Source organism: Motacilla alba, chromosome 1A, assembly GCF_015832195.1.
Source record: "Motacilla alba alba isolate MOTALB_02 chromosome 1A, Motacilla_alba_V1.0_pri, whole genome shotgun sequence".
NCBI classification, from domain to species: domain Eukaryota; kingdom Metazoa; phylum Chordata; class Aves; order Passeriformes; family Motacillidae; genus Motacilla; species Motacilla alba.
Genome location: NC_052031.1, coordinates 56,733,751 through 56,751,113, shown reverse-complemented (window position 1 = coordinate 56,751,113; position 17,363 = coordinate 56,733,751). Strand labels below are relative to the sequence as shown.

The 17,363-nt window shown below is 40.9% G+C and overlaps 1 protein-coding gene across 5 annotated transcripts in view; it reads left to right on the top strand.

The window, feature by feature from the left end:
* The first annotated feature begins 2,030 nt into the window (after positions 1 to 2,030).
* Positions 2,031 to 17,363, top strand: part of ARNTL2 (aryl hydrocarbon receptor nuclear translocator like 2) — a 32,727-nt gene continuing 17,394 nt past the window's right edge. The window contains exons 1-4 of one of the 5 annotated variants that reach the window (XM_038154237.1): positions 2,031 to 2,225; positions 10,684 to 10,831; positions 12,072 to 12,107; positions 14,884 to 14,922. In XM_038154237.1, the coding sequence (XP_038010165.1) occupies positions 2,135 to 2,225; positions 10,684 to 10,831; positions 12,072 to 12,107; positions 14,884 to 14,922 (314 nt within the window). In that variant the 5' untranslated portion in view covers positions 2,031 to 2,134. Of the gene's footprint in view, positions 2,226 to 5,784; positions 9,112 to 10,683; positions 10,832 to 12,071; positions 12,108 to 14,883; positions 14,923 to 17,363 lie in introns of those variants that run through there. The other 4 variants (XM_038154236.1, XM_038154238.1, XM_038154240.1 and 1 more) reach the window with 4 other exon arrangements.

Sequence of the window (17,363 nt, the reverse complement as noted above, 5' to 3'; positions counted from 1 at the left end):
GCAGCTCTAAAGACATAAATTTTAACTTAGATAGTGAACCACTAGAACTGATGATGAAAGAACATAATATCCTTTGCAAAATATTACAGCTACTCTTGCCAGCTACACAGGATCCCCATTACTAATAACAGACAGGGGGAAGCCCCTGGAACAGTGGGAGAAGAACACCTGCAGAAGGAGCTTCCTCCACACACACATCACCAACTCTGCAGCTCTGGCCTCACTGGTGAGCAATACCCTCTGCAGTTTAAGTTCCCTCGTGCCTGAGTTCATAGAATCATGGAGTATCCTGAGTTGGAAGGATCACTGAAATCCAGCTCTTGGCTCTGCACAGATTCCCCAACAATCCCACCCTGTGCATCCCTGAGAGCATTGTCCAAACACTCCTGGAGCTCTGGCAGCCTTGGGGCCGTGACCGTTCCCTGGGGAGCCTGTTCAGTGCCCCAGTACCCTCCTGGGAAGAACCTTTCCCTGGTATCCAACCTGACTCTCCCCTGACACAGCTCCAGCCATTCCCTCGGGTCCTGTCCCTGGTCACACAGAGCAGAGAGCAGGGCCTGCTCCTCCTCTTCCCCTCTTGAGGAAGCTGCAGAACTGCAGTGAGCTCTGACCTCAGTCTGCTCTTCTCCAGCTGAACAGACCAAGTGCCCTCAGCTGCTCCGTGTGTGGCTTCACCTCCAGGTTACTTTGGACATTCTCTGAGAGCTTTAGATTTTTCTTACATTGTGGTGCCCCAACAGAGAGAAGCAGCATCTGGAGATGGCACAGGTCAGGATTTGTGTACTTGAGCAAAAGCCTCTTCTGTCACAGCTGCAAATGGAACTGAGTGGGCACAGGCTGCACCAGCACAGGGCAGGACAGTGACAGAGGCTCTGTCATGTGGAGGAGGCACTGCTGAGGTCCATTTGTGTTGTAGAGGTTTCATTTAATTTCATAGACTGGCTCTAGTGGGATCTGCTGGAGGGAAGGAATGCCTGGGAATAGCTGGAACACAGTAATCTTTTACAGGTGGACCTTGAGGTCTTTGTGCTCAAGGAACATCCCTTGCTCACACCAGCACTCCAGAGTGTGAACCAGAGCACCATGACAGGCAGGTTCACTTCAGAAGTGTGCTCCTGGTACTGCCAAAAGCCAGCTACAGCTCTGCTAACACACTTCAGCACACTTGTGAAAGTTATCCCTATTTTATGCTACTTTTCACTGATAGATGGGACTGCTCTCTGAGGTCTCTGCCAACCAAATCTTTCCAAGATCCTGACACTTCCTCAGATGCAGTATCCTCTGAAGAGCACCCAGAGAAAGGAACACCAGCCCTGCCCAGCCCGGGAACACGGGCAGGGTGCCAGCCCAAGTGTTGCAAAATGGGGAATATGTCAAGAATATCTTAAGTTAGGATATTCTTTCATTTAAGTTCTCTGTATATTTTCAAGCCTAACCAGCAAGAATGGAGATCTAACCAGTGGAAGAGGCAGCTGCCAGCATCCCTTACTCATGGACATCCTGGAACTGACATATTTTAAGGATGTAGTAAATCAGTATTGGTGTATGTCTGTGTATATATTGGTAACTTGGCAAAACACTCCAGGTCGATCACGTCTATATGTCAAAAAGACCCTGCCCAAGTGAAGACATGCATAGAAGTCAGCTGCATTGAAACTTACATGGAAAATCCTAAACAATCCTAGAAGAGTTGCTGTGCTTGGAAACTTACTCTGAATTTCCGTGTATAAATAATGGCATGAAAAGTCCGGCGGTAGTGCTTTATTTGCGCTATCACCACAACGCACCCAGGCTTGGGTAGCTCTGAAATAAGCCATCGGTGTGTCTCTCGAGTAATTGCCTTTTACTGCACTTGGCACTGAAGCTCTTGGGTCGTCGCAGGCCGGGGATCCAACCCCACCTGCGCGGCCACCCCGACGGGACCGCGGCGGCGCCGCCATCGCCGCACATCTCGCGAGAAGCGGCGCGGGGCCGGGGCGGGAGCATGGCGGGGCGGGGGCGCTGAGGGGCGGCTGGCGGGGCAGCCCGCGGTCCCTCCCCGGCGCCGGCGGCTCCTCCTCTGCTCACCTCAGCTCACCCCCTGCATGCCGGCAGTGCCGGGGGCGCTGTGGAGCGGGGCACGGGGCCGCCCGCCATGGCCGAAGCAGGAGCGGGAAGCGCCGAGGGCGCCGAGGAGGAGCGGCTGGCGGCTGAAGGTGGGAGCGGGTCTGCCCGACGAGCGGGCGGTGGGTGCCCGTCTCCCTCTCCCTCTCCCTTCTCGCGCGTTGCTCCGTGCGTGGGGGGTGATGGCGGGTGCCGTGTGAGGGGTGTGTCTGCCTGTTTGTGTCTGTCTGTCTGTCCGCCCGCCCGCCACGGTGATGTGGCACGGGCGGGTGTTGTTGTGGGGCTGGTGCCCGTGGGGCACTGCTGTCTTTCCGTGAGGGCTCTCGGGGCCGGTCCTGTGCCCGGTGCCGCTCGGGGGCCGCTCGCGTTTATGGCTAATTCCCGCTGGGCGCTCCTGGCTCGCTGCTCCCGCTCAGTGGAGTTCAGTGGAGGTACCTGGAGCACCCACACGGAAACAGAATCACGGAATGGGGTTAGAAAAGAGCTCTGGAGATGGTCCAGTCCACCCCCATACCAAGGCAGGGTCACCTGGAGCAGGTGACACAGGAGCGTGTCCAGGTGGGTTGGAATGTCCCCGGAGAGGGAGGCTCCAGGCCCTCCTTGGGCAGCTGTTCCAGTGCTCTGCCACCCTCAGTGTACAGAAGTTCTTCCTCAGGCTGAGCTGGAACTTCTTGTGTTTAGTTTGTCCATTGCTCTTTGTCCTGTCGCTGGGCAGCAGTCACAGGAGCCTGTCACCGTCCTCTTGGCATCCGCCTGTGTAATGGTCACTGTGCTGTATGGCTGTGACAGATGTGTCATCATACTGATGTGATGAGCACTAAAAATCTAGGGTTTTGTGGGTTTTTTGGGTTTTTTGTGGGTTTTTTTTGTTTTTTTTTTTTTTTTTTACTAAGTTTGTAGTTCTCTGTTTCTGGTACACACGTAGCCTTGCATTCCTAAAACTCTAGTATGACTTTTTTTTTGGTAGGTAAACATAATTTAGTATTTTAGGTATAGTGATTCTGGCTTTTCTCTGTGTGTGTATGTGTGCCCACGCTTGTGTGGAGACCAAGGTTTGATCTTTCCATGTTTTTAATCATAAGTTTCTGATACTAAATCAAGGCTGGTTGTAAACTACCAGCTGCTGCTTCTGTTCCTGCTTGGAAACGAGTAGAAAGGAGCGTTTTGCACGGGTGTGGGGAAACACACATGGTGCAACCCTCCTGAGCCATCACTGCAGCTCTGTGTAGTTAGCACCAATTCTTCTAGGTTTAGTAGTTGTTTTCTAAATTCCTCTCGGGTTATGTGTGATTTAATGTATGTGGGGATCCTTGTCTCAAATCCTTGACGTGTTTCTGTCTGTGCTGCTTGATTGTTTAAATACTGTTATAATATTTTGTGTTTGAAAACAAAGTGGTGGTGGTGGCAGGGTTTTTTTTGATAGTGTTTTTGCAGTCTGCTCAACTGTGCTTAAAACTTAAGATTTATTGTTTCTATATCATGCATATACTGAAAGGAGAGAAAATCATCAAAATGAGGAAACTTCCAAATGCACAGGCATTTCCATTTACAAGTAGATTTGGGAAATCAGTGAACCATAGGCTTTCATGTTTTATTGGGAGATAAACCCCCATCCCTGCTTTCTTCTGCTGCTTATATTTATACCTGTTCTTTTAGTGGATTTTAAAGAAACAAGTTTTGGGCTTCTTTGTTTTTAAGACAGAAGTATCTTAATTGTTTGTGGGATATGGCCACACTAAAATTACCTGCCTGATAGTTTTTAGTTTTTTGTTTTTTTTCACTTGACTGTGCGTCTCATTGTTGGTACATTTGCACATTATGAAAAATGGATGGTTCTAAACTGGATGGTTCACATCCAAGAATTAAATTCATTGTAAGAAGAAATAATTTGGCGGGTGATTTTGGAAGTGAATCATTGTGAACTTTTGAAAATTCCCTGTTTGGACTGCAGGGCCAGCTAAAACCATGGAAGTTCTGCAGCTGACTTGATAGGACTCAGTGTTTTGCAATCATATGATTCCAAAACTTACAAGAAAACAACTATCCACCATTCTTCTAGGAGTATATAATTGGAGAGGATTTGTGGTTTGTTTTTTGTTTGTTGGTTTTTTTCCCAAAAATGAGGTATGATATATGAGACTCCCGATTCCTATCAGTGCTTTCTACCTGGTGTGAACATGAAAGTGCCTGGGAAAGCAGGATACCCTTTCCAGGCCTTGGGGAGGATCTTTTCATTAGCTGATTCCTGCCTTATTTTATTTTTTAATACACTGGTAGATTTGGCCAAATATTTTGTGTTTGAAATCTGTTAAGTAAATGTGTCATTTAACTGGTAAGTTGTGATTCTTGACTGCTTCTCTTCCAGGTGATGAAAATGAGTAAAAATAGATGCAGAGAGTAATCAGTTGCCTGTGTCATTATTTGATTTAAATGTATGTAATTCAGAGTGTTTTAATTTTTTCCTTTTTTCATTTTGTGAGATTAAAACCAAATCCAATGTTCTTAACATAGAAGAGTTTATTCTCTGGATAGTGTTGTTCATAAGATACTTTCATTACTGAATTCTCTGTATCTTGCTCCTACATTACACATGCTTATAAAATTGGGGGAAAGAATAAGCTGCTTTAGTCCATACATTTCTACTAGTTTCAGAACTTCATTCCAAAGATTGTTGTCCCAGCTTTCATTAAGAGGTACTGTAGGTGATGAGCTTGATGCCAGACTTGCTGTAAGAAAGTTTGAAAATGCTTTTCATGGCCTGTTTTAAAGGTCTAAAATAAATAAATTCAAAGAATTTTTAGTACAACTCTCAGCTATGTGTAGAAAATAGGGTTCTTTGTTGTATAGGTGCTCAGATGTGCAGGACCTTAAGCTGATGTCACAGCACCTGTAACTTACTTTCTCACACACTCCTGTACGTGTGTAGGCCGTGTGTCTCACTGTCACAGTCTCTAATGAATATCTGCAGCAAGAATTCACTAAAATAAACCAAAACTTTAGAAATTTAACTCCATAGTAAAATAAAACAACTTACATGGTGTGGAGTTGTTTGCCTCTGTCAGTGTGAAGCCATTCCCCCTTTTCCTATCACTCCAGGCCGTTGTCAAGAGTCTCTCTCCATCTTTCCTGTGTGTTACAGACATATTTTATGAAAATCCTTTTGCCAGGATTTTCTTCTCCTGAGAAGCTGAGGAGCCTCAGGAAAGAAACGTAAACAATGACTGTCTGCTGCTGTGGAATGCAACAGGTGCTTCCTTGATTGGTCCATATGAGTGTTTCTACTTAATGACCAATCAAGGATGCAGCTGCATCGACTCTTTGGTCAGTCACAAACCTTTGTTATTCATTCCCTTCTATTCCTGTCCAGCCTTCTGATGAATTCTTTCTCTCTATTCTCTTAGTATACTTTTAATATAGCATTTTAATATAATATATATCATAATATAATAAATCAGCCTTCTGAAACATGGAGTCAAGATTCTCATCTCTTCCCTCGTCCTGGGACCTCTCAAATCTCACAACACCCGAGGGCTCCCTTCAGGCACTGGAAGGCCACACTGAGGTCACCCCAAAGCCTTCTCTTCTCCAGGCTGCACAATCCCAATTCCCTCAGCCTTTCCTCCCAGCAGAGCTGCTTTGTCTCATATCTTAAAAAAAAACCAAAACCAAACCAAACCCAAACAAGCAAAAAACCCAAAAAAACCTCCAAACAAATAAAAAACCCAACCAACCAAACAAAAACCAACCAACCAACCAAACAAACCAAAAAAAAAAAAACGCCAAAAAACTATGTTGATTGTGACAGAACTTTACAATCTAAAAGGAACTGCTCTGGCTGAGCTGCACAACCCTAGGGTGCCACTTCACACTGGCGTCTACCAGAATTTGGTGTTCTTTAAAACTGACAGAGCTCAGATTCCTGTCTGGAGGGTTTTGTGCATACCACATACATACCTTTTGAAAATACACATTTTAGTAGTCTGTGGTATCCATGATCTTAGAAATCTGAATTAAAAGCACCCTCTTCTCCTTTCCTTTGAAAGTATTTAAAAATAGGAAGCTGGATGAAAAGTTCCTTGTTTTTGGAAAGGTTGTGCCAGTGTTAACACATTATTAATTTAGTTAGCTGCAGAGCTGCCACATTTCTCCAAGTCTCACTTATTTCCAGACTACAGAAAGTGTCACCAAAAGTTTTATAAATATACTCCTTTAATGATATTTTATTTCAAGCCCATTTTACTGTAATATCTTGGTAGCTGAATTTGGATGTTCTTTTTTAAACTGGCTAATAAATGAGGGCTGACTGACAGCTCTTTTAATTAATTTATTAATTTATAAATACTACATGATTTGTATCTTCCTGCTGATTTTTGGAGTGCTAATATGTATCCTGCAAACCTAGCCAGGAAAGCTAACCCTGCTAGGGGTGAGTGGTCTTGAGGGTAGTGCATAATTAGGCCAGTAATTTGGAAAGCCTGTCTTGGGCTTGAACTTGTTGCACGGGTGCTATCTGTGGCTCTTGTGTTTTAAGAATTGTGTGTTATTACTGTACTTGGGGTGGGTTTTATCTCGCTTATCTTTAGATGTCCAAGTCTGAGGCAGTTCCCTTGGTCCTTGTGTAATTACTGACTAGAGTTAGGCACTCTTGGGCTGTATCTCATCTAAGCAACTGGAGGAATCTATTTTAGATTGAGATGAATCACCCTAGAACTGTTTTGTTTCATCTAGCCAAATGTAGGAATCTATTCTGGGGAAAGATGAATCACCCTAGAAATGTCTTCCTCCTCCAAGGGGGACCAGAATGGCTGCTTCAGATGTGGACACCATTACTGGTTCAGATGAATCTCCTCTTTTATGGCTGGTGCAGTTTGGCCATAAACCTTTTCTAAAAGCTTGTGTTTGCTTAGGAATTGAAAACCTTAAAACTGTTGGCAGTGAAAACAGCTCAGGAATGTGGCATGGGATTAGAAAATATTATTGTCAGTAATTGTAAAAATGTGGAGTCTCCCAAGCCTTGTTTCTCAATGCATTGCACGGGATTGACACAGAAACTTTGCTGACACAGGAATATGGCTGATTTTGTTTGTCTTTGCATCTCCTCCCCAAAGAGCAGTTTCGTGCAGTTCCTTGGCAGTTGTTCCCTTCTTTGCCAACCCCTTGGGGACTCTAATTATTATTACTTTTCCATGTAAAAAAACCACAGGAGTAGGGGGTGCTCTTGTTATGAGAAATATATATTGATAATCATCCCTTAAATATTTTGTTTGCCCAGTTATGAAATACACTAAAATGGATGTTCAAGTAACAGTTTTTCATTTCATATACACTTACTGGGTAGGAGCTATTTTTCATATGTGTTTGTACTGTTTGGATGGTCTTTGCTTTTTCACAAAAGGAATTATTCCAGTAGGGGAATTCCTGTATTATTCTCATTATTTTCATCTGTACCAATGTGTATAATATGCTTTAAAAATATTTTTGATTTTTAATATAGGTAAGCATAGAGGCTTAATGCTGAGAGACAGACATAATTATAATAGACATGTATTTGAGGAACTGTTCACTTGCCATTAAAATCTGGTTATCAGTATTCCAGGGCATGAGCAATGGAATGAACAGTAATAAAAATATCATTTCTCAGCTGGAATTTTATTTGGCTTGCAAACCAGACTAGTGTGAGTAACAGCCTTTAGGGTGGTAAAACAAAACATCTCTAGTTGACTTAAACTATTTCTAGTAGTGTTTAGAATTCACTAATGATTTTGGTTTTATAGAAACATCAACTTGTAATAAAGATTGGTCTTTCTGGATATTATTTCTCATAAAGCGAGTGTGCTATGAAATCAGGAATTATTTCAGTTTGCTTCATGTGTGTTTAGAGGTGTTTGTTGTGATGCCAGTGGTATGAAAATATTCACAGAAAATGCAAGTATAAGAAATTCAGCCAGGTGCTCAAATGACAGGTAAAAATCCAACTTTTTCTGATCATAGAAGCCCATCCTGGTTATTGGGGTACATTCTAGACCATTCTCTTTGTGAACCTAAAGATTGTTAAATCCTTTATTCAGCTCTCCCAAAGTGGTGTAACCAGAGAGGGAAAGAAATCTTTCATCACAGCCTGCACAAGGTTGGGACACTCAAGGGAGAGAGTGAGCACCCTGGCATCAGCCAGTATCATAATGATGGCTGTTATGGAGCCCTCAGAGATTATTTTCTATCACCCTTCCTGACTTCTCAAAGCTGCCTTGGCTTTAGGAACTGTTTCTGCCCACTTCTTGCTCAGTGAGTGATAGGTATTAAAAAGATTTGCTCTCTTCTGTTAAACTCCACATAATCACTGTTCAGCTATGCTTGGTTGTTCTGAAGCTTTACATCTATTTCTCTGTTTATTTTCTTTTGCGTTGTTGATGGGGGTTTGGGTTTGATTCATGGATTTTTTAAGAATATATATATATATATATATAAATGTATGTATGTATGTATAAAGAATATAAGCTGCATGCTGAGCATGTCAGGGATCAGTACAGATTCTTAACCTTACATTTTTGTCCAAAGATCAGCCACCCATCGTACTGGCATTTAGTTTGTCCCAGGGATAGTTTAGGATAGTTAAGGATTCAGTTTATCACCTAATAATTGTACTGTAGAAGTTCTTAATAGGTCACTGTTACTGGTAATCTGAACATATTTTGTTTTCTCACTTAAGAATAACGAAAATGGGTGTTGTTAGTAAAGGTAGAAGAGATAAGTGCAATATTCAGAAATTGTTGCTTGGGTGTGAGGGAAAAAAACTAGTTGTTTAATAATATTGACGATAAATTGGAAAACCTGTAAAAGAGGCCTTGGATTTTGTTCCTTTAAAGGGAAGTGTTTGGAAAGCAGACTGGCCATCTGTGTGCAGAGCAGTATTTAGGTCAGTGGGTCTGTGCTGTCCTGCTTTGTTCCAGGACTAAGGGATCTGTTATGCTGAAGGCATTCTGGTCTTCGAACCATGTAGGTTGCTGTTTAGTAAGTACTCTTTTATGAATATTCATCAAGACTGATTATACTTCAGTAGCTTAATCAGGAATTATAGGATGCTGTGACCTGGGCAAATTAAAACCGCTCCTTTAAAATAAACAGTTCCTTTGGATCTGTCAGCATTTTTGGTTTGTTTTGGAATTCTGTTAATAACAGAAATATAAAATGAGACTTTTAGGGAGACTCATAATAAAAATATTTCAGACATCTACCACTGTCTTATATAAATACTTATAGTATTTATCATGTAATTTCTTTTAATATATTTTTAACAACCCTAATTTGAATGTGATGTATATTTGAAATAACTAGATTTTCTTGCTGTTACAGATGTCCAAAGGTTGTCACTTATTTGTCAAGTATTTGTTGATTCTTTGTTTCCACCTCTTTTTTTTGAAACTTCCTGTGTGACTTAATGAGTTAAAGAGCTTTCTAAAATAAAACAGGGGCTGACTTTGTGTTGTTTGAGTTGATGGAGAGAGGATTAGTGGAAGACCAGGCAAGCTGTTGTTGGAGTATTAGCCTATTTTCATTTAACTCTCCAGAGCTGTATTCCAACACCAAATGAAAAGGTCATTTTTCTGGTGTGAGATGTGTTTACATATAAGAGGGGGAAAAAAATATCCTTTGTGTCATCGTTTTTGCACATTTCTACATTTTTGCAAGCAGCACAGATACTAAAAAAAGAGAGAAGACTCACAAGAAATTGTCAAGATTTTCTTCTTGCTGGATTTTCAAAGTACTCCTCTTGGTTTTTGCTCCATGCTAGAAGCAGGAGATGCTTACTTCCTTAAATGACATCTCTTCATCTCTCGTCTATCCTCACTGGCACATGAAGCCTAAAGGAGTTCCTGCATTTGCTGAAACAGAGTTAATTCTGGCTCTTTGCCTAAACATCAGCTGGGTGATTCTTTGTGATAGTTGAGACAGAAAAACAGTGTAATAGTGCTCATGTTCCTTGAGACTGTTCTCCTTTCCCTGTAGGTTGCTAGGATTCTTTGGCTTGTGACTTCTCTTCTGTCCTTCCCAGAAACAACAGTTTTCCTTAAGAGGAGAATTATGAAGGGAACTTGACAAGTTTTTGAGACTCTTCCAACTTCCATGGCGGATGTTCTGTGTAATTGTGGATTTTATGTCAGGAATGTGATTATAGCAAACTTCCATTTTTTGGATATCCCTCTTGATTTAAAAACAGTTCACAATGTATTTTTAATTTTCATTTAATTTGAGCCACAGTATTTTGATCTGCTGACAAATGGCACAGCTGGTGATTTTGCAGCAGGATGTCTGAGGTGGGGGGGCATTTAAGTGCAAAGTTTGTGTGAGGGGAGAGCTGTTCTATATTGCCTTGGTGTGTTGATTGGGTTGGTGAGATCATTGCAGCACTGTGGGAAGGTGGTGCACTCTTTGCTGGACTTGCCTTGTAGCAGTGCAACCTTGGCTTTTTGTGTCAGAGACACAGAAGCCACACACAGACAATTTTTTGTCCCAGTGATGATGAGAATGGATGCAGAGTGATGCAGCTCTTGCTGGACACTGAGCCTTTATTCTCGCTGCCAGATAAGTTCTCCGTGGATGGGAGCCCGTGCGTGGCCTGTGGAGGGCCCAGCCTCATGAACCCAGTCACTAAGGCTGCCACCACCACTTCTTTCAATGCTGCCGTGCCTGACATTCCAAGGAAACGCAAGGGAAGTGATTCTGATAACCAGTAAGTGAATCAAATCTCTGTGTCTCAACCTAAATCTGAGGCATTTGTCTGTTGTTTATGCAACATGGTCACTGTCTTTCCTTTTCCTCTTCCTCCCTCCTTTCTAATCCTCTTTCCTTTGTTCATTACCATTACATCTACAATGTCTTCCAAATGAGTTCTTTGACAGTCCCCAATTATTAAAAATAGAAAAAATAATCCTTAAATCCAAGGGATATATGGAGGATTCTGTAATGCCATTTCCTGGCCTGAAGTGTCTGGATAATGTGTCTCTAATGCTGAAATTTCAATCCTAATTTTTTGTGGTTTTTTTTTTTTCTCATTCTTTGCCTACTAGTAAAAGCAAGTTCTTAAGTTTCTTGAAGTTTCCCAGGCACATACTAGAATTTTACCTTCAAGCATGAGACAGGATTACTGGTTGAATTGTTTCATCTAGAACTGCTTCTTCAGTGACCAGAGCAGCCATTTCCTTAAATGTGGAGACCGACCCGTGACCTAAAAATGGGAACTGTCCTCTTGAAATGCTCATTCTTTTCAAGTGGGTCATACCTGACTGCTGAGGGGACACTGTCAACTGTTTTATCCTGTTCTATAACTGCCAAACAGATGCCAGTTAACCAAAAAAGTGATGTGTTCAAAGTTGTGTAAATCGAGAAGAAGCAAGGGACACAAGGTGCAGGTGTAGTGCACTACAGCTATCTCTAAACTAGTGCAGGATATCCATGTTTAAAAGGCTGGGGAATAGGAGATTTACATGTATTTGTGATTATTAAAGCTCTTTATTCACTGCTTCTCCCATATGTAGTCCGTTGATCTGCAGTAGCTGTACTGTGGGTGTTGATGTAATTGCCAACTTGGAGATTCAAGTGTATCGTGTGGATAACTGAAAATTCCAGCAATATGTTATTTTCTGGGGAAAAAAAAATATTCTCCATTCTTTTTCAGTATCACTTGTTGATTTTACCTGTTCAGTAAAAGTGTTGGTTTCTCAGTAATGTTTCCCTGAAATTTGGATCTCTCTGATAAAAAATATTATTGTCCTAGTTGAAAAATTAATTGAAAAAGTACTGGCTAATAAGAAATAGTAATTAGATTCTAGGACTAATGATCTTGCTGAAAATAACCAATCAAGTGGAGCTACCATTAAATTTTTTTCTGTGACTTTGGTTTTTTGGGTCTATCAAGTCATCTTGTTGTGCTTCAAACTCCATTTTACTTACTTTGTGATCTGTTTCCATAGGGATACAGTTGACGTTGATGGTGAGCCTCAGAAAAGGTACTTGTTATGAATGAATCCATTTCTGTTTTGAGTTTGGTGAACTTGTCACACTTTGCTGTTTGCCTAGATGAGCTGTGGGGTTCCTTGAGGAGTGCTTCATCCCAGGGTAGGTCTATGTACAGCACAAGGTGATAAATATTAAGTTAAGGAGCAGGATGGACAGGTCCATTCAATGTTAAGAGTTCCTGATAGTTCTTTCTAAGATGATGCTCTTAAGCAAACTTGTTAGTATTGAAGTTTAGAATGGGAAGGTGTGAAAAGTGCCAGTCCAATAAGAAGAGTTAGGGAGGCGAAGGAAATATTCTCATATTCATCCAGGATTGGTGAATGTAAACATTTTTGTTGGTTGTTACTTTTAAGGTGCTTTTAAAATTGCAAGTATAATAACTGTGTTAAAATAATGCTGTTACGAGGTGGCTGCACAGCATAAGCTAACCCTTTGTGGAATATATGTGCCAGGAGGGTTGTTAATTACATGGTTACTTTGTTGCATTTTCTTTTTCTGTATCTGGATACCTTACTCGGGTAATATTTGTTTGTAAGTAGCCATGCAGTGTTTTTATAGAATAGACTGTTTCACTTGGAAGGGACCTGCAATGATCATCCAGTCCAACAGCCTGAGCACTTCAGGGCTGACCAAAGGTTAAGGCATATTGTAAAGGGCATTGTCCAAATGCCTCTTCAACACTGACTGGCCTGGGGCATTGACCACCTCTCCAGGAAGCCTGTTCCAGTGTTTCCCCACCTTCTTGGTACAGAAATGCTTCCTAATGTCTAGTCTAGACCTCCCCTGCACAGCTTTTAAACCATTTCCTTGTGTCCTATCCTTGGATACCTGAGAGAAGAGCTCAGCACCTCTCTGTGCACTTCCCCTCCTCAGGAACCTGCAGAGAGCAAGGAGGTGGCCTTAACCTACTTTTCTCCAAACTAGACAAACCAGGAGTCCTTGGCCACTCCACACAGGACATTCCCTCTATCCCCTTCATCAGCTTGTTGCCTTTCTCTGAATTCCTTCAGGGACCTTCCCTCTTCACCAAACACCTCACATTTTGGGGCCCAGAATTGCACTCAGTATTCAAGGTGAAGGCACAGCGGTGCTGAGGACAGCAGGACAATCACCTCCTTGCCCATCTGGTGTTTGATGAGCCCAGGATGTGCTTTCCCCTCTGACTGACTTGAACTGGGCCTGCTGTCAGCCAGCACCTCCAGGTCCCTTTCTGCAGGGAAGTCACTCTTTGGTACCTAGCTTAAAGAGTAGTGTAAAAATCTTTCTTTGGGATTAAATTGGTTGTTTCTTCGTGGATTTTTTCCATGGTGCTTATCATGGAAAGTGTGACAAAAAAATCTCCTTTTCTGCCTTTGAAACATTTGCTTCCATTTTAGAAGAAATGGGGAAGTATATTTAATAAATCAATTGAGAAAGTAGAGAAAAGCTGGTATTCTTTATTTTTACTGATTGATACCCATTCTGTCCTTTATAGTACCAATTAAATATAGCCACAAAGTGGAATTTCACCCTCTGTTCATGTAGTCAAGGTGGTTTTAATTTAGCTATTCATATCAGCAACACCACAGCTGTTAGGACAGAGGCTATAAAAATCCATTGAAGGCTGGGACTGATTGCTAGAGCAGCAAATTTGTGCTAGATTTTTTCCCCAAGTGGAGCTCCCGAGGGAGAAGGAAAGTTAATTAATAGGGCACATGCTGCATTGCAGCTGGTCTGGCTCCTCCTTACCTCTTCTCTTATGGTCAAAGAATGTAAATTCTGTTGGAATTCACAGTATATGGATGTTTCTGATAAGTTTATTTTAAAATGGAAGGAAAATATTATTTATTGCTAACTCGTCTAAATCTAAAACAATTTCAGTGAATGAAAGTCATGGGGTGTTGTGAGCCAAACCTCCTCCTGTATTTGGGTTTCTCAGACTGTCTAGAAGATTGCTGGGTTCCAGTGAAATCCCAGATTCTGCATTGTTAATTTGGCTTCTGGATCCTCACTGGGTTCAGTGCTCAGTTACAGGTAGCAGCAGCTTTTGGCACCTTTCCTGAAGCTGTAATCTCCAAGGATCCTCCTGCTTCCGTCTCCTCATGGGAGACAGCTGCTGCCTGCTTGGCCTCTCCTCTGGATCCTCATGGTACCAAGGCCATGAATTCTTCACAAAGACTGGGGAACAGTGCAGTGGTCATAGGGAAAGAAAAGCTCAATGCCCTTGTTTGAATCATCCTTTATAGTTTCCTGTTGCAGAGTGTTTATTGTGCTGCAAACACTTAGGACTGTGTTTCATTTACAATTTTATTATTTTATGACTTCCCAGTCATTGCTGTAGGGTATGGAAATAGCTTAGGTTTTGGGGTTTTTTTAAACCATAATTTAGGATTGCTTATTTTATAACTTGACAATAAGATATGAGAAATAAAAACATAAATAGATAACTTCTCTTATAATACTTTAAACAAAAAAAAATAAAATCAAGTCTAGTCTTAAGTCATTTGAGCATTTCAGTAATGTTGCTGTCTCCAGAATAAAAAAAGCCCCATAATTATGAACTATCCCTTTAATATGTTTCCACAACTGTGAATATTGCTGGTTGTGCTCTGGTCTCTTTCTGTTATGCATCACTTGCTAGGTCAGTTATGGTTCAGAGATTCTGTGGGTTTGCTTTCGCTGGAGCCACAGTAAATTTGTAGCATTTTCCATCTTCTGGAATTTGGGAGGAAAGAAGTGCCTAGTACTAAATATGTAATGTAAAACTCTGTATCTTATTTTTTCTAGGAGTGAAGATGAAGAACATGTTAAAGTAAAAGATTTCAGGTACTAATTTTCACTAGAAATATGTTTTGCTAGTGAAGACTGAGATTCACAATAGTAAAACATGAGTTTGTGGATAACATTCATTAAAACTATAAAATATTTAATTGTTAGCTTTTCATTGCTAAATGTATAGTAATTTTTAAAGCCTCCTTGAGGATTTTATTTGCTAATAATTTTGGTAAAAGTTGCTGCAGGATATCTCAGATAGTTTAGCAAAAAACATAAGGTTGAAGCTTTTAAGGTGAGAATTAAATGCAGTACACCCAAGTCATGTGTAAGGGGCTGATCCTTCATCTGTATGAATTTGAGAATTGTTTTTTCTAGATTTGTCTGCTTCTGGAGGTATTTAGAATTTATTCCACATGGAAGTGGATTTGGCTAAAGCACGACAAAGATTTCTTGTTCTAGAACAAGCTTTTGTGTAGGGAATTAGTCAAGTTTTGACTTTGAACTTTGAATACACATAAACTGTAATTCACATAGAGCACTTGCAAGATTTGTAATGTTGTGTGACCACAGTTCAGCCAAACAAATATTTTAAACTACAGACAAACCATGTAATAAAACCAGAGCTGTGCTGTAAAGTTGATTTAAAAATAAGTATTTCATTTTTCCTGTGAGCAGAGGTGTCAAACCAGAAATACATAATCCACTCAGCATGCTGTCAGAAGTATTATTTATATAGTATGCTAGCTAGTAATTATGAAGTGTTCCTGTAATTGAAACAAAATCAAAGAAACTGAAATGTTCCAAGATATATTTATAGTTTCACTTCAAAATTATTTTTTTCTTCACAGAGTGTCCCAGATTGCTCTATAAGATTGTTGTACATTGCTTTAATGGCTTCTGTGTGGTATTGTTAACTTTTTTCCTTACTTTTTGGTGCATTAGTTGGAGGGAAAAAGAATCAGTACAAAGGTGTCTGGAGGTTTGCTTATCTGCAAAGGAGTCCTTTCTAAAGGACTGAGAAGAAATAATGTAAACCAGCAGCAGGACAGTGACTGCACTTATAGTTTAAACAAGAAATCTTCAGCTCAAGCACTTTACTTTTTGGTGCATTAGTTGGAGGGAAAAAGAATCAGTACAAAGGTGTCTGGAGGTTTGCTTATCAGTTATCTCCTTCCAGTATTCTTTGTCTCAAGCTTATTATGGAACCTGCTTTTCTCCCTTTGCCTTTGTGGCTGTGGCAAGCAACAGAAGGCTTTTTCAAACATTTCATTTTATTTCATCCCCTGAACTTCTGCACCCACCTGTTCAGTTTTTCATAATTCCTTATTGACCCTCAGAGATGTGGAAGGTTGTTCCCTTTCCTGGAATGCATGTATCTGTCTTCCTGAGGTGCACAGTTCAAGGAGCATACACAAGATATTACTTGACTGTTCTTACCTGACACAAAGGAAGAGTTGAGTGAACCCATAGATGTGAGCATAACTTAAAAAATTAAATCTAAAAAAAAGGCTTTTGAGAGAGAAAAGCTGAATGCTTGGCAGAATGACCCAGAATTAATTGTGAAGGCTTTTTTTTTTTTTAATTAAAATAGTATTCAGGTAAATCTTTAAAACTGTACTTTGTTCTTTTTCAACAGGCCAGGTGTAGTTAACTTTATTACCTTTAATAGCTTTTGTTGCAGTAAGCCTTCAAGGAAAAGTTTTGGAGATCAATTAACCAAAACTTATTCCTCATTTTGCATAACTGTACTACTGTGTCTGGCCTCAATCAGAAAGAAAATTCATCTGGGTTTTAATTGAGTGGCTGGCTTGGCTTCTGGGTAAGGTGGAAGAAAGTGAATGAAACTTTCCTTGATCTGCTGGAGGGTGTTAGAGGGGAGGAGATGGGCTGAAAAGCAGAGTGCACTAGAAAGAAGTAAAGACAAGGTGACCTGAGCTATAAATGCATTTGTGATGTGCAGCCATGTGCCCTAGAAGGAATTTCCTGATGAAAACTGGCTGAGAAGAGAAGCTCTTTCTGTGGCTGAGTTCTTGACAGGCTTACCAAGAGATAAAATCTGAGACAGCCTTTGTACCACCTTATCAGGAAAGCTTTCTGGGATACTTCTGGTAAATTACACGAGGCACACCTTTTTTTTTTTTTTTTTTTCAGTTTCCACTCCATCTCTTGTGGAAAAGTAATATTTATTGCTATGGGGTTTCTTAAAAGGCAGCAGAATGAACACCCTGTCTTAGTTACAGGCCAGGCAGAGGTGGGAGCAGGAATGTCTTTCATTGATTCCCAATGACATCAAGAGTTCTCTGGGATACACTGAGATGTCCAAGTCATCACTTGCATGGCAAGGGATACAAGAAGGGTTTAGCTTTTATAAGTCTTCATAACCTCTTATTCCTGCCAAATATAATCAAATTGTTGCTTGAGATATCTCTTCTCAGTATTTCTCATTATTATTGGGACCATTTCATCTTTGTTGAAGTGAATCCAATTCAATT